This window comes from Jaculus jaculus, chromosome 4 (assembly GCF_020740685.1).
Source record: "Jaculus jaculus isolate mJacJac1 chromosome 4, mJacJac1.mat.Y.cur, whole genome shotgun sequence".
Taxonomy (NCBI): Eukaryota; Metazoa; Chordata; class Mammalia; order Rodentia; family Dipodidae; genus Jaculus; species Jaculus jaculus.
In genome coordinates this window covers 15318839-15339175 of record NC_059105.1, presented here as the reverse complement: position 1 = coordinate 15339175, position 20337 = coordinate 15318839, and the positions used below count along the sequence as shown (strand labels likewise).

At 53.1% G+C, this 20337-nt stretch overlaps 1 protein-coding gene across 9 annotated transcripts in view; it reads right to left on the bottom strand.

Moving 5' to 3' along the window:
* The window catches only part of Tns1 (tensin 1), a 216371-nt gene that overhangs the window by 26314 nt on the left and 169720 nt on the right, over positions 1 to 20337 (bottom strand). For all 9 annotated transcript variants that reach the window (XM_045147168.1, XM_045147167.1, XM_045147166.1 and 6 more), the window contains 3 exons: positions 9633 to 9829; positions 8614 to 8689; positions 3862 to 3954 (listed from right to left, as the gene is read on the bottom strand). In XM_045147168.1, the coding sequence (XP_045003103.1) occupies positions 3862 to 3954; positions 8614 to 8689; positions 9633 to 9829 (366 nt within the window). The remainder of the gene's footprint in view (positions 1 to 3861; positions 3955 to 8613; positions 8690 to 9632; positions 9830 to 20337) is intronic.

Sequence of the window (20337 nt, the reverse complement as noted above, 5' to 3'; positions counted from 1 at the left end):
TGGGGGGCCCAGAGGCAGGCAGCAGACTTCACCTGGCCCCTCAACCAAGAAAGAGGTGACCCCAAAGTGGAATCTGATTCTGCTGTCGCCCAACTGTGACCTCTGGAGGGGCCCCTGCCACGCCATACCCTAGGCCTCAGTTCCAAGTCTTTGGGCTGATGGATCCCAAGGAAACTTCCCCTCACCTCGGAGTTCTTCTGCTCTGGTATCAGGACAGATAGAAGGTTGAGACTCCAGGGCCTTGTAAACTGAGTCCTTTGTGAGATACACTTGGCTGGACTCACTTCAGCTGTTAATATTCACTCCCCTGTCACCTGGAAGCAGAGACTCAAGTGCCAGGGCTTGTATGCCTGCCCAGGAACGTCTTCACAAGTGTGTCTGATAGCCCACCCGTGGGCTGCACTGGCCTCCCGGGCTCAGGTCCTGAGGCCTGGAAAAGGTGGGCTTGGAAACCCCTTCCCCATATGAGGCTGGGAGACACAGTCCTAACCCCTCATTCCAAGACTGATGGCTGGTGCTGTCTTGCTCTGCAGTCCCATTCGGGCTGGGGAGAAATGAGTTCATGGCTACTGGGAAGGCTATCCATCTCATCTGGAATGGGACATCAGCATATGCCAGCCTTGGGACAGAAATCAAGGCCCTGAGTATAAAAGAAAGTGGGCCTTAAAAAAAAAAAAAAAAAAAAAAAAAAAAAACAGACCAAGTTTCTAGAGAAATGGCCAAGTAGAACCGGGAGCCAGGCAGGAAGACCTCAGCTGGAGGTGCAAACCTGTCTAACCCTGCTGGAGATGGGGACGCCTGTGACCAGAGGCACACAGAAGCCATGTAGGTTGGGTCCCCTTCCTTTTGCTAAGGCTCTGAGTCCTTGCTGAACTTCCATCCTTCGTGAATTAGAAGCCTCTTACCAGATTACAACCCCTATCCAGGGGTTAGGCTGGGACCCATAATCAGGCTAACTCCCTTACAAGTGACTCTCAGAACTATATGCAGGGGTGTCCTGAGACGCTTGTGTGGATGGGCCCACAACCATCCTGTAATCTCCATGGTGTCTGTGATCTCAGCAAACACTGTCTGTCCTGTTCTCCATGTCGACAGGAGACCAGTCAGGACCTTCCAGAAGCCAAGTGATGGCCTTAGGAGAGTGGTTCAGAATTGGAGGCAATTTTCTCCTTTAAGGGTCTGAGTCAGAAATATTCCCACAGGTTGGTGCTTTAAATAAATGGCCCAGCTCATGGAGCCATCTGGGGAGGCTGCAGAACTTTAGGAGGCAGGCCCTGGCTGGCAGAAGTTGGCCACCGGAGCAGACCTTGAAGGGGATGTTCACCCCGGTTCGACCTAACGCTACACTTTCTGGTCCACCACACACTCCCACTGAACCACCTTGCCTTCCCCATCATGGACTGAAGTCTTTCCACAATCATGACTCAAAATAAGCCTTACATCGTTTTTGTCAGGTAATTTGGTCACAGCCATCCAACAGTGATCCACACCCCACCAGACACCGGCCATACTGAAGGCACGTTGGCTGGGGGTGGCGCGAAGAGCCGGCAAATGGAGCACAGAGACACTGCTGCACCCTCGGTGCACGGCCACCTCTCAAAGGACCACTGTGCTGGTTAACCTTGACGTGGAATCACCCCGGAGACAAACCCCTAAGCATGCCCATGAGGGAGTTCTTAGACTGGGCTAACGGAGGTGAGAAGACCCATTCTGTGGGCAGCACCCATGCCAGGGGCTGTTTTCCCGGACTGAGTAAAAGGAGAGAGCCAGCTGAGGGCCGGCTTGGTTACTCTCCGCCGCCTGCCTGCAGATGCGATGTGATGATCCACCACCCGCCGTTCCTTCCTCGCCAAGTAGGACCTCTGGGACTGTAAGCAGAAATAAATCCTTCTCCCCCTTAAGCTGCTGCTTGTCAGGAGTTTTTGTCATAACCATGAGACATGTCACGAATAGAACCACCAAGGCTGAAATGTCCGCAGGGCTCAAGGCAAGAATCCCTGTTTCATCTGCCCCTCCCTGTCTGCCCTCTTGGGCAACTGCATACTAAGCAGATGGCGCAAATACCCCTGGGAGTAGAAGTGGCAGGACGGGCATTTTTGTCAACAAGGTGGCACCACGCTGGCGCCTGGACACTGGCTGTGCCTGAACCAGTGGCCACTGGCTGCAAGTTCTCCAGACAGCATTCAGGCGCTGCCCAGGGTGACATCTCATTGCCAGGGGTGGGGAAAGGAAGGCCATGTGCCTGGTCACTTGAGAGTAGGTTAGAAAAGAGAGCTGCCCCGAGCCAGCCTTGTCAAGCTCCGTGTGGAAGGCCGTTCCCAGTCTCAGAGCGCAGAAGGTGCTGCCCAGCAAACTGCACTTACCTTCTGGAAGCTTAGTCACCTCATCTTCCTCTGAAGGAGGAGAAGAGTGACAGGAGGAGGAGAGGTGAGAAGCAGGGGGCAGGTGATGAAATGAGACAGGAAGAAAGAAAGAGAGAGAGAGAGGTTATCAGGGATTATTTCTACAGAAAAGAAAATTACTAAGGACAGAGAGGCAGGAGTTTGAAACAGGCAAGAGTCTCAAGCGAGGCTAGAGTCCACTCTGCACAGGACCCCAGAGGTTCAGCCTCGGTGTGAGCCCAGCACCTCGTAGTCTCTATGGCCAGGGCTCATGTAAGCCAAACGCCAGGCAGTGGTGTGCTGGCTGGTGAGAGGCAGCTCTCGCCCTCCATCTCCACGGTCGGTGTCCCTGGCCATGCTGACACATCCGAGCAGAGGCTGTGCCCACCCAGTGTCTGCATGAGTCACAAAAGCATGCCATTGCCCTCCTACCTGGCTGGATCCATCTTCTGGTGACTATGGAAAGGAGGCAAAAGTTGATCCCAAGAGATCCAGCTCAGCCCTAAAACCTGGTGTCTTCCAGGCTCAGCAGACTTCCACTCATCACTAAGAGACCAGCCCCCTCCTCCCCAGAATCCTCTTTGCTCCCCACAAGAAGGAGAGGGACTAGAAAATGGGAAGAGGAAGTGAGGGTGTGAAACGGGGGACCTGTATAACTCTGGACAGTATAACTCTGGACCTGTATAACTCTGGACATTGACCTTCTGGTCACTGTCCTCCACTCTATAGCCAGCATGGGCTGTGACCCCAGGAGCAGCACAGGAAGTTGCCAGAACCAAGCACTTGTCCTCACCAGTAGGGTCAAAGACTACCGATATAGGACACCTGGTCAAGGGCCCCAGCAGATTCCACCCGAGGAGAGCACAGGCCTTTCTTTTCTTCTTTTTTGTTATTATTAGATATGGATATATTTTGTATGTAAACATCACATGTTGGTACCATCCTTTCCCTCCTCCCTGACCCTTTTCTGAGGAGGCCCTCCTGGGGTTGAACTTCATGGGCCTTGATAAGTAGAAGAGGCCCAGGGCCCATGGGCGGGAGGGCTGGGGACGTGAGACACACTGAAGCCACTGTGACAGGCTGATTTCTCAGGCAGGATCCTATGGGTAGACACTCTGAATGTCAGGAGCCTTGACGTCATAGGCATGCTCGGTGCAGACGCTACAGGGCTGCTTGTGCGTGCACACGCGCACACGCACACATGCACACACAGTGCCAGGACATTAGAAACAGGGAATCAGGATTCTATAAGAGCTGATCAACTCTAAGGAAAATACACACAGGCCTCCAATCAAGACCCAGAAAGCAAGAACAGGCAGGAAGAACACCCCAACTTCTGCAGCCCAACTTCTGCAGAGGCCTGACCCCAGTGTGGGACAAAACTGCAAGCTCTTTGTCCCCAGGAGGGTCCCAAGAACCTCCACTCTGGGAGTAATGTCGCTACCCTTCCTCCGTCCCTCCCTCCATTCTGGTTACTTACCACCGGTCGGGTGCAAGAGAATATCCGCTGGGTTGTGGGGTTTCAGGCCCAGAGCAGACAAGGGTGTCTTGGCCAGACCTGGAGGGGAGCGCACTGTGCAAAAGAGGGCAGAAACCTGGAGTGAGGACCCTCCAGGGAGAGGGCATGTGCCGGTGACAGCCAGACAGCTGGGAACTGGCACTGAAGCCCTGCTGCCCCCCACCCCCAGCCCCGCCCCGGCCCCTTCCCTGTCTCTGTGCTTCCCTGGAGTCCAGCGCTTAAAGGACAAAGGATAAGTCAGAAAAGGACAACCCTGTCCTGACCCTGGCCCCAACCTTGAGAGAATCATTTCCTCACTTAGGCTCTTGGATGCTCACCTCAACCTCTTTATAGTTATAATACATGTATCTATAATACGTGTATAGTATAATATGTGCAGGCTTTTCTCAGTTATCTCTGCCTTTCCCTAGAAGATTCTCTTCCCTCTTCCTCTTGTCTTAGACTCCCCCAACACATGCATGTGTGCATGTACAAACACACACACACACACACACACACACACACACACACAGTCTTTGTAAGCCATGTACGTGGATGGACTTAAGAGGACAACAAGCAAAAATGAGTTTCAGGGCTGAAGAGACAGCTGAGTGGTCAAGGTGTTTGTCTGCACAGTCTAAGGACTCAGGTCCAATTCTCCAGGACCCACATTAGCTAGATGCACAAGAGGGCACACGTTTGCAGTAGCTGGAGGCCCTGACGTGCCCATTCTCTCTCCCCCCCCTCTCTCTCTCTCTCTCTCTCTCTCTCTCTCTCCCTCTCTCTGTACCTGCCTGTTTCTGTATCTCTCTTTCTCTCTAATTAATAAATAGAAATAAAATACTTTTTGTAAAAAAAAAAAAATGGGACTTTCAGGCCAGGCATGCTGGCACACGCCTTTAATCTCAGCACTCAGAGGCAGAGGTAGGAGGATTGCCGTGAGTTCGAGGCTACACAGTGAAAGCTAGGTCAGCCTGAGCTAGAATGAGACTTTACCTTGAAAAACCAAACAAAAATAAAAAAATAAAAAATAAATGGACTTTCAGGAGAATACATCCTACAGGAGAGAAAGAGAGAAGGAGCTCCAAGTCAGGGACCTAATCAGCCCTGAGATGCAAGGATAGGCCCTGCCTATCCTGCCTAGCAGAAGAGGCTTTGTCCGTGTAGGTTTCAGTAACTCTAGGCCTCAGTACCCTGAACATCACTCTCCAGTCAAGAGCATAGCTTCCTGCACGAAGCCAGGTTCCTCCCGGCCACTCATCTGGGTTACAAGGGTCATGTAACACACAAGGTCAGAAAGGGCTGCCGGTCGGTCTTTTTCCCAACAGCCGAGGCTCTGAGCCGAGCCGTGGGGTGGTATTATGCCCAGTCACGAGATGTCTCAGTGGCAGCTGCTACATCGCCCAACACAGCTCTCTGGGGAGTAAAGAAATGGGCTCTGTGTCTCCCAGGAGGAATTTCAGGAGCTTGCAGAGGCTGCGGCCCCTGTCAACACTCACGGCCACCCGAAGTGGCCCTCAGATGCCCAGGACCCAAACTCAGCTCCAAGACCTCCCCAAAGAAAAACAAACAACAAAAAGTATTCTCAGGCTGGAAAACATGGCTTAGCGGTTAAGGCATTTGTCTGCAAAGCCAAAGGACCCCAGCTTGATACCCCAGGACTCACATATGTCGTAATCCAGACGCACAAGGGGGCGCATGCATCTGGAGTTCGTTCGCAGTAGCTGGAGGCCCTGGCAAGCCCATTCTCTCTCTCTCTCTCTCTCTCAAATAGATAAAAAATATTTAAAAAAATATTTTTTAAAATTTTTTTTAAAAAGCAGGAGCGCCACAACAACACAGAAGTGTGGGCGCTCTACCCCCAGGCTATCCTAGGGGTCCAGTGTGAGCAAACATACACCCTCAGGTGCAGGGGTCAGCGAGGGCTCTCCTCTCTCTCCACACCATCTCCACGCCTACACTGCTAACATGCTGTCTTGCTCATGGGCACTTCTGGAGCACTTAGGAGTGTTTATCCCACGAATGCCCGCTTAATTGGCATCACTATGGAAGAATGAGCCTGGCCTCTGAGAGCAGTGTTTGTGGGAGAACCACGGACCGGCTTAGGCAAGCGTTGGCCTAGCAGGTGCAGCTGCGGGGCGGGCGACCCAGGAGAGAAGGGGAGGGATACAGGAGGACCACAGATAGACGTCTCTTGGTCTTCTCCCCTCCCCCACCATCCCTGCCTGCAGCCTCCAGACCTTGGTCTGAGGCCTTTCTGCTGAGGCAAGGGAGTGGGAGGCACCAAAGCAAGGCAGCTCTCTGCTTCCTGAGAGAAAAATTCCTGACATTTCTCCGCCTTCCAGCCTGGGCATTTATGAAACCTCGGACTTACCCGAGTCCCCGGGGGCACTCAGGGAGAGGAGAGAAAAGGGCAGAACCCAAATCTAGCTTGGGCAGCATGGCTTCCAGTCCCAACTGGGGGGACACCCTTGGCTGGGGTGAAGGGTCTGAATAGCAAAAGGAAGCAATTGTAAAGGTAGAAGGACAGGATCTGAGGGAAGGATGCCATCAAGTCCCAGAGGCTACTGAGCAGGCCGTGAGCAGGCTTCCCGTGATCTGGGTGATCAACGTGATTGGATTTGGAGTCACTTAGGAGACAGATCTCTGGGCATATCTGTGAGGGGCTTTTTCTAGTTAAGATCACTGAGGTGAGAAGACCCAAGCCAGCGGTGGGCAGCACTGCTCCCTGGGCTGATGTCCCAGACTCAACGCAAAGGAGAAAGTGAGCCAGCTTTCCAACACTCGCTTCTTTGGAAATGGGGATGCAAAGTGGCCAGCTGCCTTACAGCTCCTGCCGCCATGCCTTCCCCATTGCGACGGAAGGTGACCTCCTAATGCCCAGCCAAAATAAGCACTTCCCTCCTTAAGCTGCTCTGGCCGGGCATTTTGCTTTGGCAATGGAGGAAATCGCTAATACATGGCTGGCCCAAGATGGCGGCCAGCAGCCCTGTGTGGCTCCTGGACACTTACTGTTGGCCAAGCTGAGCCAGTCTGTGCTGGAAGTGTAAAACACACACACTGGATTTCAAAATGTGTGTCAAAAGGACACAAAATAACTCTCCTTTTGATGTTGTTTGGTTTTCCAAGATAGGGTTGTGGCTTCAAACTTGCAATCTTTCTGCCTCACCATCCTGAGTGCTAAGATTATAAGTGTGTACCATCACACTCAGTTCACTTTAATATCATCTCAACTAGAGTGAGATAAAAATATTACTAAAATTGCCAGGTGTGGTGGTGCACACCTTTAATCACAGCATTCGGGAGGCAGAAGTAGGAGGACTGCCATGAGTTCAAGGCCACCCTGAGACTCCATAGTGAATTCCAGGTCAACCTGGGCCAGGGTGAGACCCTACCTCAAAAACAAACAAACAAAAAAAACCAAAATTGATGTCACTGATATCTCTTTACATTTTTTTGTTTTTTTGTTTTGTTTTGTTTTGTTTTGTTTTTTGAGGTAGGGTGTCACTCTGGTCCAGGCTGACCTGAAAATAACTATGTAGTCTCAGGATGGTCTCAAACTCTTGGTGATCCTCCTACTTCTGCCTCCCGAGTGCTGGGATTAAAGGTGTGTGCCACCACGCCCGGCTTCCTTTTTACATTTTTGAATAGCATGAACTATATCCGTAAAATATTGATAGTGTCATATTGATTTTCCTATTGGAATGAGTTTTTAGATTTAATGAAAAATCACTACAGATTATTCCACTGCCTTTCTGCCATGAAGAGAATTGGAAATCACGGAGGTGCGTGTATCCTATGTGCACTGGGCAGCAAGAGCCATGGCTTTCAGGGCCACTGCGGTCAACCTCCTGCGTGCCTGAGATGGCAAGCCACTCAACTTTGGCTGGCACAAGGGCCACATTCTGCTCCTGTGTGGGGCAGCCACGCCCCAGGGCATGCACAGCCAGCTCCGTTGCCCTGCCTCACGTGCCTCCCTCTTCTCAGGGGTGAGAGGAACACAAGGGCCAGGGCTAGCCCACCTGTGTCTTGGGCACTACCAGTCTTTTACTTTCTCTGCCATATCCGGCCTCTCTAAGATACCCTGAGTCCTTCACTGCCTGGTATGGCTTATGGTTCCATCACTGTGTTCCTCACAATGTCCTTTAGGGCACTTCGCATACAGAAAGGAACATTGCTCCCCACCACCCCCCCCACCTTCCCAAAGCTTATTCAGGTCTTCTCTGTGGCTGTCCTTTGGGGAACTTTTTCTCCAGTGAATCCACTGAGGGCTGCAGAATAACTGTGCCACCTGCAAACAAGGCTGGCAAGATGGGGGCTCTACCTGCCCCAGTGGGATGACAGGGGGTGTCTGAAGTGAAAGGTGGTGCCAGGAAACAGATTAGATGGGGGATCAGAAATAAATGCAAAGGGAAGTCACAAGAGCCACACTGGGGTGACGGATCTTTTGAATGCAGCACGCAAAAAGGACTCAAACCATTCAAGAAAGAATCAGAGTACGAGAGAGAGGCCAGAGCCTGTGGTCAAGGAGAGTGGAAAGTGGAGAAGATGGGAGAAAAGAGGTATGGAGGGCGGGCCGGTGAACCAGGGAGTGAGACGCAGTAAATTCTGCCCTGCCTACTTTTGCTGGCTCTCTCCCAGATCCAATCCCACACTTTTAAACAACCACACAAGCCAATACAGAAACAGGGCGGAGGGGACTTTGAGGAAGACAGGCTGAGCAGGAGCTCTTACCCCCACTGGGCGGTGGGCTGCTCGGGCAGGCCCCTTCCATCTCCTCGAAGGCCTCTTTGTAGCTGTGCAGATGGGGCTGCAGGAAAACAAAGGGGTGCAGAGGGGGGAGCCCTAAGGAAAGGTTCCCCTTCAGATGACCCTGGGCATTGGTACAGCAAATTTGGCAGCCCCACACTCCCTCCCTGGGCCAGGCTCTCCACTAAAACTCAGGTAAGCTCAGATGCCAGCCACCCACCACCCCAACTCCTTGGGGCTGGGAGAGTAGGGGCGTGACCATCTACAAGGCCATGCTCAAGAGCAGATGGAATTCAGGTCCTGCCTTGGAAATATTCCAGAACAGGGCCATAGAGAAGGGGCTGAGGAGAGGGGCCTTGGATCCCACCCAAAGGCAAGACAGGAAAGAGGGCCTTGGCTCTCCAGAATGACTCCCTACCCAGGGCGTTATAGGTTGGCACAACATTGCCCAATGGACAGCTTGCATCAGGGTGTTTATAAAGGCATATTCTAGGGTCCCGTGCAAGAGCTGCTAAGCTGGAGTGTTTGCAGGGGATTAAGAAATCTAGAATGTGAACCAACTCCCTGGTGGTTCTTTCATAAACTGTAGTTCCAGAGCCGCTGCCTCCAACTACTGAGTCATCTCAGAACTGGAAAGATTTTGGCATGAAAATTAAACCTCCCAAGAAACCTTTATTTCTACAAGGGCTCTAAACAGTTTTACCAGTCAGCCTGACCTGGTTTGGGTCGTTAAGGGTGGTGATCAGCCTTCTAAGGACTTTCATTAGGAATCAGTAGGGGAACATCCAGTCTCAGTGTTAAAGCAAGAAATCAGAAAAGTAAACACCAGGAAGGAAGAAAATGAGTGGCAGATTCCACACTGCAGAGAGGAGACTCTGGGTGAGGATTCAGGGCCGGAGAAATCACCGCATTTACTCATAGGCCAACGACTGTCAGATTCCTAGAGAACGTGAGCTCAACGACCCACTGCAGCCCGCAGTTCACGATGCAGTTCAAGGGCTCACCTCTTTCGGCCGCCCTCCAGGATTGAGGGCGATGGTAAGAGCCAGCTCGGGGGAAACACACTGGACTGGGGAGCAGACCCCAGGGCTACGGGGAGAGGTGGCTTCAGGAGACTGTTGTTCATACTGTCCGTCGCTGGCTGCCCGCCTCCTGAGGGGGGCTGGAGGCTCTGCAGGCTGCCTTTCCCGAGCCTGCACCCCTGGTAGGAAGGACAGGGCATGGGAGGTAAAAAGCGAATTACGTGAGGAATGAACAACCTAATAATTCCCACAGCCAAGGCGGTTCCTCTAACACAGCAGCCGAGCCACGGTGGGCCTCTCCCCTCAGCATCTCACCCAGCCTTCCTGGGCCCAATTCAGCTCACACCCTAAGTTTCAGTGCAGGGTGGGAGATCTGCTTTTACTGGGCTCTGCCTTGAAGAGGCATCTCTACTCTGCACAGGGTTGGGACCATGAACACAAAGGATTGATACAAGAAACAGATGTCAGCTCCTTCCAGCCCCTGGAGGCAGAGGGCCAGAGCTTCCAGACAAGGGAGGGGAGGTTGGGGGGTGGGGGGGAGAAAGGGTCTCCAAGGCAACTGCATCAACCAACAAGCAACATGGAGCCTTGGGGAAGGGTTTTTGGAAAGGGCTAAATTGCATCATCTCGCATATGGCTCTCCAAAGGAGAAACAAAGAAATGAGACCAAGTTGTGCTTGGGCGTCCCCTGCTACAACTGGCCCCTGCCATGTTTCTAGCCTTCTTGGGGGTACTCTGGCCTTCATCCAGTGCACCTCTGAACCCTGTTACCAACCCTTTAGTGGCCCATCCTTCTCATCACCCCATGCCGCCCCTCCTAGGGAAGGGCAGGCGTGGAGGAGCCTTGTACTCCGCCTCCCTGTCCACACGTCATGTTCAGCCCTACAGTGCAGGCCGGCCACCGTAACCTAGCCCTCCCTTCTGCCCACTCCCTCTTCCCACAGCTGGCCAACGCGTGGAATCCATTGCCTCATTGTGCTGGCTCCCACAATCCTAAAATACTCACTTCCAGGGACCCAGGGGTCATGGCCCAGCCCTAAGGGTGGGATCCTAGACCTGATTATCTTCTTGACCCTGCCTTTGCCATTTTGAGAACTAAGGGACCTAGGTTGGGTGGGCTTGGGTCATAAGCACCCACCAGGCACAGGTGGGAGGGGCCGCGTGTATGCGCATGCGTGTATATATACACACACGCCCACCATCCAGCCTTGGGAATGTGCCTGGGCAGCCAGTCAGGGTTCACTCTCACACAGCTTGAGTCCCCTTCTGCTATCTGCAGTGGGCTCTACAAGCCCCAGGTGGCCCCCAGAACCCCCAACCTGGCACAGTCACAAAGGGTTGCATGACCAGCACTGACCCCGAAGCCTCCCTGCTTGTCCCGAGCAGCAGGGTGCTGGCTGCCACGTCCAGCACCCCCTTCCGCACTCAACAGTCACTGTGTTGACGCTCACATATGCACTCCCGTGATGGGGTTCTGCAAGCCCGCCAGGGGACACTCAGAGCATGTCAAATTCAGAAGGTGCGGGGTGCTGGAGTCCCCGCTTGGGGCTACTAAAAATGTGACCCTTCCAGCCAGTGCAACCCAAGATGGGAGCAGACCTCACCCCGCCGCTGCTCACGCTCTGTTCTGCTTAAAGCGAGTAAGCCCCTAGCCCCAGAATGCCCTGGTTCTCAGAGAAAACTCAGGGGCACTTCAGTCCCAAGCAGGGGCTGCTGGGGGCATCTGCCAGGAGAGGGAGGCTCTGGGTTGTTGCTCGCCACCAGACTCCCTCAGTGACTCCAGTCTCTCAGGACTCAGAGAACCCCTGGCCTACTCTGGCCTGTGGGAAGCGTGGACCAGCTGGCCCCTGCCCCACCTCGGCTGGGTTCCTTCCTGGTGGAAACATTAGACAGGAACCAACACAGCCATTGATTTTCTAATAATGTGTGACAAAGAGGGCCATGGGGGAAGGCGCTGGAGCGTGGAGCTCAGGTTAGCCCCAAGGAGCACATTCAGCTGGTGTCCTCTGCTCCAGGAATACCCACCCCGAAGCCTTCCTGCCTTTTCAGAGGGTGGCCAACTCTGGCAACGTTGGCTCTTGGAAAACAGGTCTGTTCCCATAGGAGGCACTGGGTCTCCAGGAGGAGCGGAGGCCCTTGCTCTGTCCTGTCTAGCGCTGCCTCCAGACCCAGCGCCCTAGAAGGTGACAGCAGCCGGGGGCGAGACCATGAGTGGAGGCTATGAACCCGCCCACGCCATGCAACCGCCTAAGAAAAAGCTGGTCAGGTCCCCTCAGCTCTCCTCTCTGTCACCATGAGACTGGCAAGTGGAGTTATGCTCTGATGTAGAAGCCAGGGGATGGACTGAATGACCTTCAAAGAGCAAAGGAGCCGTGGGTCATAGACTCCTCCTGCCGAAAGGGGAAGACCCCACATTCCATTCCCACAGGACAAGCTGCTCCCCTCACAGAGTGCCTCGTGGCACCAGAGCCCAGTCAAGGCCACTCACATTCTTGGAACACAGTGTCCCACTGTTGTCCCCCCCCCCCCGCTTGGCAAGCCCAGAGCTGTCCCAGAATGCCTAGAGAGCCATGGTCCGTCTCTCCTCTCTCTCTATAGGAGCAGAGCTGGGTATGACAGAGAGGACAGAAGAGAGCTCCATTGTTCCTCAGCTAAGCTGGACTGTCTGGACACATGCTGACCGCTAGGGTCAGAGAGAGCAAACACCCTCTCACGTCCCACAGAGTGAGTGGACACCAAAATGGGCCTGTTCCCCACCACAGCCTCTGCCTAGGTTTTCCTCAGCCTTCTGGCCTATTCCCCGCCACCCCCATCTCAGAGTCTTTGTCTCCTACAAACACACAGGCAGAGGAAGGCACACGCTCACGTGTATGCACACACACACGCACACACATACATACATGCAGGTGTACAACAGCCATGGTCTGACTAGAAAGCGGTCAGGGCACTTCAGTGGGGTCTTAGTAGGACAGTCAGCCCTGGCATAGCCTTATAGAATACCTTAAGGCCAGGGAAATCTGAGAAAAACAAAGAAGGAAGTCATCAAGGGATTCCAGGCCAAGTTCTCCCAGCCAGGCAAGGTCCAGACCTAGGAGCAGTTCAGTCAGCGCCCCAGCCATTACTGTTAGCAAGATGGCACTGTGCCCAGGAGAACTGCTCCCTAAGGTCAGCCAGACCCAACACCAACACATGGACACACACGCGCACACGCACGCACGCGCGCACACACACACACACCCTCTGCACCTTGGCAAAGTACTGCCACCCTGTCTGAGTCACCTGGACAAGTGCTCTGGCGTCAACAGGGGCGTCACTACAAGCCTCACTCATGCCCTCTAGACTGGCCCCCCCCAGCCCCACAGACCCAGCTCTTCTCCCAGACTTCCAATCTGCAAAAGACTGGGTTGCTCAGCTCCAGGTGTCCGGCTGCATACCCGCGGCTCCAGAAGTAAGGACATCCGGGACGGAGGCCACCTGCTGGGCCAGGGCACCAGAAAGCCACATGCGACCACACTAGCAGCCCCAGGGCAAGCCATGCCAGCTCCCCTCAGGCCACCACCCCAAATCTGCCTAAATCCCAGGCCCAGCTGAACACTGCACTCCCCACCACTGGGCTGAGGAAAAGGCAAAGGGGAAAGAGATGGGAAGGGAGAGCCTGCTGCAAGAGCCACCCCCAGTGTCTCATGGGCTGAGGTCAGGGGGTTCACAGGACACTAGCATTGCCATCAGGGGTTGAATGACCGCAGTGCTGCTCAAGGTCATGGTATCAGGCAAGCTTTGGTACAATGCCTCTTTCCCAACAGTGGAGAAGCAGGACAAGGACAAGAGCTGAGGGCCCGGTGATGTCCAAGAGGTTGTGGACAGGTACTACTGGACATCAGGACATCATCCTCAAACAAGCTAACGGGATCCTAACAAGGGCACAGTAGGCAAGGCTGGGCTCGCAGACTGCGAAGGGAACTTGAACAGTCAAGAGACTAGTCCAAGATTACAGACAGACACAGGCAGCGCAGGACCATAACCCAGGACTCTTGGCCAAGGACCCTGGCATCGGAGTAGGACGAGAGGGGTACCGTGTTCCCAGGGTGTGGCCCACTCAAGGACAGTCAGAGCAGCAGGGCCTGAGCCACCAATCCGTGTCTTGTACCTTGTGGTCCCAGGAGATGCAAGGCCTAGTTCTTTCCGAAGCATGGCCCCTGCAGCCCAGATGGTCCACCTGGGACAGCCAAGGGCCCTCACTGAGTGCCTCACTGCAAAGGTTCACATCTCCATGGGGAAGCCTGGAAGTTCATCTAGCTACCTCAGATCCTCAGCCCAGCAGGCCAGGCCACGCTGCAAGCATTGGGCTGGCGGCCATGCAGGACAGGTGCACGGCTCATGCAGAGGGGAAGGAGAGGAGACCAGAGAAGGAGGAGATGAGAAAAGGTGGGAAGGCAGAGGGGAATGAGAAAGAGAGAGAAAGGAAAGAAGAGGAGGGGAGAGGGCAGGGGGCAACAGAGAGAAGGAAGGAGGCAGATAAAGCTTGGAAAGAGAAGAAGAGAAAAGCTGGGGTTAAAGCAAGGGACCAAAGCCTCAGGGAGAAGGGAAAGGAGAAGGACCCACTAGAGAGGGAGGCGGATCGGAGCCGGTGGAGAGGAGAGGGCCGGAAGCTGCCACTCCGCCCCAGACCCTGTAGCCTGGCATTGTATGCTACCCACCCACACCCAAGGGGAGCCGGCAGAGAGGGGAGGCACCGGGCGTAGAAAGCATCCCACCAATGGCACAAGGGGACAGATGAACACAGGACACACGGAGAATGCAGGGGACAAGGCATTGAACAACACGGGACAAAACAAAAACAAAGAGAAAACCAGAATTAATCAGGGTTCTTGTCCCACGATCTGGCTACACACTGGAGGGGAGGTGGGTGGGAAGGGAAGAGGATGAAAGAAGGGGTGGGTGGGCTAGGGCTTCGTACCTCTGAAGGGCAAGAAACTGTCCTGCTGGCCACCAAGGGCTACGGGCCTCCTTTCTAACCCCAGTGTGGGGGAAATGGTAACAGGGAGTCTCTTTTTCCCCATCCCACACCTCACTGGGGCTGCTCAGTCTCCTCTGTCCCCTAGTCACCCACCTCCTTTGAACCTAGGCAGATCTACGGTTCTGAGCCCCAGGATCACTCTCTATCACCCTTAAGCCCCTTGGTCTACAGACACTCAAACCTGAGCAACCCTAGGAACCCTTTCTGTTCCTGCCCAAAGGCGCTAGGTACCACCAGCCAAGGCTCTGAGGTAAAGCTGGCAGGATGCTATGCACAGGGCCTGCCGCATCCTACTGTCATCCTAGCTGCCAAGCAGCCCGAGGAGCTGCAGCGGGGGGGCGGCTCTCCCCATCCGTGCCCCAGCCGGCCCGCACCCGCTGTCTATTTCCACCACCCAAGCTCCAGCCTCTTCCTTCAATTTCCTGTACAGTCAGACCCTCTCAGATGCCTCCTGGACATTACAAACCACACTTCTCCCTCTCAGCCAGCTCCTCCCAAATGTCTCCGCATCTTGCTCAGGAGCAACTGTTGTTTAATTGTTCAGACCATGCACTTTTGCCTCTATCTTGGTCTTTTATTCTTTCATTTCACGTCTAGTTGATCTGTCCATCCTGCTGGCTGCACCTCCAAAATACATCTACCATCTTCCTCCCATCTCCATACTTCCGCCCAGATCAATAGCAGCAGCAGCCTCTGAATGTGTCTCCCCACTTTCATCCTAGCCGCATGGATCCTTTTAGAACAAGCCAGATGATGTCACTCTTTGGACCAAATCTTTGCCGAGGCCTCTCACAAACACACAGCTGGCTTCACTCCCATTACCTCTGTGATCTCGTGTTGGTCACTCTGCTCCGGCCACATCAAGCACATTCCTGCCTCAGGGTATCTGCACATACTTCTCGGGGTGGTATGCTCCCTCACTGCCCAGCGAAGTCTTCCCTGACTGTCTCATAAAGCCTAAGCACCCACCTTCCCTGCTCCCCTCACCAACACATCACTGCTTTATCTCTGTGTCACCCCTTCCCAGTCACATGAAATGCATTATGTCTGTTTGCTTATGCCATGAGGGTAACAGGTTTGATTTGCTGCCTGCCACCATTTTCTCAGATCCTGGACTCCGAACAGCCTTGATGAAAGTTTATGTTGAATAAATGAATGATGGAGCAGGCTTTAAGGCCAGGCCTGTATGGAGAATGAACAGTGATAAACATATTCTTGATTCAAGCTCCTAAAGTTTGGCTCCTACCCATCTCCGTCGAACCTTTCTAATCCCATGGATCCCTATCTGTGCTGTTGGTGAGCCTAAAGGATCTGCAACCCGATCCTCTTACCTCCTCAGAGACTTCCTTCTATCTTTCTTATTTATTATTTATTCATGTGTTTGTATATATGCATATTCACACATGTGTGTGCATATTCTAATGTGTGCAAGGGGAGGTACGCATGCCATGGCACATGTTGATCCTGCTTGATCCAGGATCAGGTTGATCCTGGCCTGTCCATCTCATTTCAGGAGGTTTTCTCTCTCAGGATTCTTGCTCTGCTACTCTTTGCTGAGCTTGCCAAGAGCTTCTGGGAAATTCGCGTGTCTCCACCTTCCATCTTCCCATTAGCATCAGTGTGCTAAGATTACTTTAGCCTGCCGTGGCTTCCACCTTTTGGGGGTCTGAGATTGAACTCGGGTTCTCCAACTTGAGTGGTGAGCGCTTTCTCCATTGAGCCCTCTCCCCGGCTCTGTCTGTCATTTTCTTTCTCTCATATCTTTTCCTTCTCCTTCCTCCTCTATCTTCAAGTGCCCACCCCATCCTCTACCTAAAAACATTCTCACAATTCTTATCATTACAAACAGTTGTCAACATCTTGCACCCCACCCCCTAATGGCCATCCTGCCCTCTTCTCTCATAAAGCCACTCCACAGAGTTAACTGGCAAGCTGTCTCCACTCCCGCCCCAATCCCTCATGGTCTGGTTTCTGTCACTAACACTCAACTGAAAATATGCCTTTGAAAATCCCCAGGTCTCCGCCCATCCCCCACCATAATCCCTCCTTCTCCTTGATATCCATCCTTACCATCTTGACTTTGGATGATGACACGCTCCGCCAGACTTCTTGTCACCTCCCCGAGAACTCGAGAACTCAGATATCGCAATGCCTCAACTTGTCTCACAGCCATTCTCCCCTAAGGTGACTCTCTCCATACCTCTCACACAGAGCTCACATCCATGACCACGGCACTGACCTCTACCCTTGGAGAAGATTCCAGGATCTCCACGCTTTCTCATGCATCCATGCCTGGAGGACACCCATCACCCTCAGACTCAAGGTAGACTGAACCATGCAGCTCCATCTTGTACCACAGCTGCCCCTCCTCTTCACGCTGAGGGTTAATGGAACGCTCGCTCTCCCGTCCATCCTAATGTCTCCCTCCCCCTCGCCAGCCACAGCCAGTCCACTTGTGAGCACTATGGTTCTTCTCCCTCAGGACCCAAGGCCTCAGCTCTTTTCCATGCTCAGGGTAACCACTATAATCAAGGGCTCATCACCAAAACTATCCGAGACGCTTCTAGCAGCTTCCTATTTTGCTGGCTTCTTTCCAAGACCCAGAAGACTCGTGTCCCAAGCAAGGGCTCTGCCTGTGGCACAGTCTTCAGACTAAGCCACCTCATGACTCTGTACATCACTGCTAGGTATGCCCAGGCTCACAGTCGGGAACTTGAGACTATCCTGACACCGGACTCTTGACTTCCCTTCCTGAGTCTCTCTCGCTCACACAAGTCTACACTGCTACTGATCCACTCACTATTCTGCAAACATGACCCAGGCTTCCTTTCCCACTGCAGAAATGCTGTCAACGGAGCTCACCCACTATCAGAATACATGCCACATTCTACCAGACATGCCCTCAACGATCTTTCCACTTCTCCCCCGTGGCACCTTCTCCATACTTCCTCATGTTACAAATGACTTCGTCTTCAAGTTCCAACTCTTCCCTCTCTCATATACTCTAGACGCCTCAAGGACATGCATCCTCCTTGACATGGCATCCAATGTCAATCTAATCAGAGGATCAGTAGCATTAGATACCTCAGCTGGACAGACCCCAACTCTGCCTCCATGGCACCTTCTCCACACCTCCTCTTGTTACAAGTAACTTCATCTAAAGCTCCCGATCTTTGCTCTCTCATAAATTCTAAACTGCTTAAGGATAAGATGTGCATCTGCCTTGATATCCCCACTTCTAGAGGCATCCAGTAGCAATCCAATCATGGAATCAGCAGCATAAGGTACCTCAGCTGGACAAACCCCAACTCTGACCCGCTAGCTTTTCTTGTTAGATTGCAGTGGTGATACTAGACATTTTCATTTTGTTCCATCTCTAAATACGATGTGCACTAGAGGTTTCTAGTACCTGCTTTGTTATTGTTCCTGTTAAGAAAACTGCTACTACATTCTCTGTGATTTAAGCTGAAGTAAGGCACGAGGAGTGGATGGATCCAAGTAAAATGCACCAGAAACTCAGTAGTACAAAGGCACAGAAGTTAGCCTAGGCGGATTGGAGAAGACACGAGGGGTGAAATCTAGGGAAAACCATGTCAAGTTCACAGCCGTGAGTGAGGAGCCTCTCCCTCAGAGCTACGCTTCCCAAGCAACTCACACAGATGCTCACATCCAAGCTTCCTGCAGTGAACTATCTACTGAGCAGAGAGAGCTGGTGCTCAAAGTCTGTTCTCCCTGGCTCCCAGCATGCTCTACACATCCATCCTGCCGGGGTGCCTTCACCCACAAAAATGAAGAGCTACCAACGGACTGTAACACAAGACATTTCATTCATGGCAGCACCCGGACCAAAGAGGCAACTGCATAGCCCTGGGGATCGGACACATCTGTTCCCTCTGGGCAGCTCATCCCTTCAGGGTGAGTCGCCATTGGTGGAGGATAGTAACAGGGTTAGGACATGGGCACAGGGTGCCAACAAAATCCTTCCTCCCTGTGACTTCAATGTAGCCAACACCTAAGAGGCTACAGAATCCTGAAGTTGGCAATGAAGACCTTGGAATCTTGGAGGAAAAAAAGGCTGAAGGGGAGACCCACTACAAGATGGTCTCCCCCGCCCCCCAGGCTCATTACTCATTAGCGCAGAGCTTTCTCTCTAGCAATCTCCCAGGAAGGGTTCCTGAAGGGAAAAGAATTCACCCTGCACCCACCCCTACACGTTCCCTGGATCCTGTCCATCATTACACTAGGGTGTTATTGTTCCTCAGCACCCTACCTCCACTCTGAAGCACTGGGAAGGCCATTTACGTGGCCTCACTCTTCTACCATCAACAAACCAAGAGGGAACAGGCTTCGGCTGACAGTCCGGCACCCAGATGTGGGAGGAAGCAGATATGAGAGCCCCACCGGGACCATCCACAGAGCATTTCACCCCCGAGGTCACAGAGCTGCACATCCTGGGCCTTGAGGCTCCAGTGGAACAACACAGGGCTATAAGACCAGCTCTCCAGAGAGGTGAGGCACCAACTGCCCCCTTCCACGGTGCGAATGCTCTTGCTATAGCTCACTGCAAGCTGCTAAGAGTGAAATTGGGGTCCCCTGCTCTGAAATGCAGAGTGTGAAACACACCCAGCCCTGGGCCCAATCCAAGAAAGCCAGCTGGCCTCTGGGCTGCTTCCCCAAATCTACATCCATCTCAGGAAGGGAGTCTCCCTCCTGCCCTGCAGCTGGCATGGTGACTCAGCTGACCCTAAATTTAGGAAGAAGGGTGGAGGGCACAGCCAGCTGCTTGGCCTCTTCTCCTCGAGCCCCCCCACCCCCCATCTTGTCAGCCCAGGGTCTGGGGACAAGATCCACCTTATCTCAGTCTCTGGCCCATCTCTCCTTGAGCTCCGCCCCACAACCAAACCAACATACAGACTTTTCTGCCCACTTTGGCTGTCAATGAAGCAGTCTCAGACTGTGGCTGGCAAGAGGGGGCACATGCCATGGTTTTCCCTATCAGTGGGGCGACAGACATTGGCTCTTTCTTAGCATGTCAGCCCCAGAAGATGCTTCTGCTCACCCCACCCCCCTTCTGCAGGTGAGTGTGTGCACGTGCGTGTGTGCGTGCATGTGAGCTAGTGTGTGTGTGTGTGTGTGTGTGTGTGTGTGTGTGTGTATCTGGTGGGAAAGAGAGCTTTGTTTCTCATATGGAGCTAATCCTAACAAGGACGAATGGGACAGCTGAACAAGAAGGGAGAGCCTGGCTTCCCCAGAACAAAATTCCCAAAGACTCCACCACACAGTGAGCATCAGACTGAGAACCAGGGCTTCAGGACACCCTTCTCCTTGCAGTCGTCCTTCTTATCTCTGGAAAAAGCCCAAGAGAGGGAAACCAAGTCCTAAAAGCCCCTCCCCAGCGTTCTCTAGGCTTGTCCTAAGGCCCTGAAGTCTGACCAACAATGAACACAGAGGCAGTCACAGAGTCTCTGCTTATAGGCAGTGTGACTGCCTATAGGAAGTGTTCTTGACTGCCTTAGGCAGTAAGCTTTGATCTAGGAACATGGTCCCACTTCTGGCATAGCAGTTAGCACTCAGACTTGTCTATGTACCTGTTCCCTAAATAGATTTGCAAATTCCCTGAAGGCAAGCACAGGCTGACATTGATCTCTGAGTCTCAGTGCTTGGCTTGGT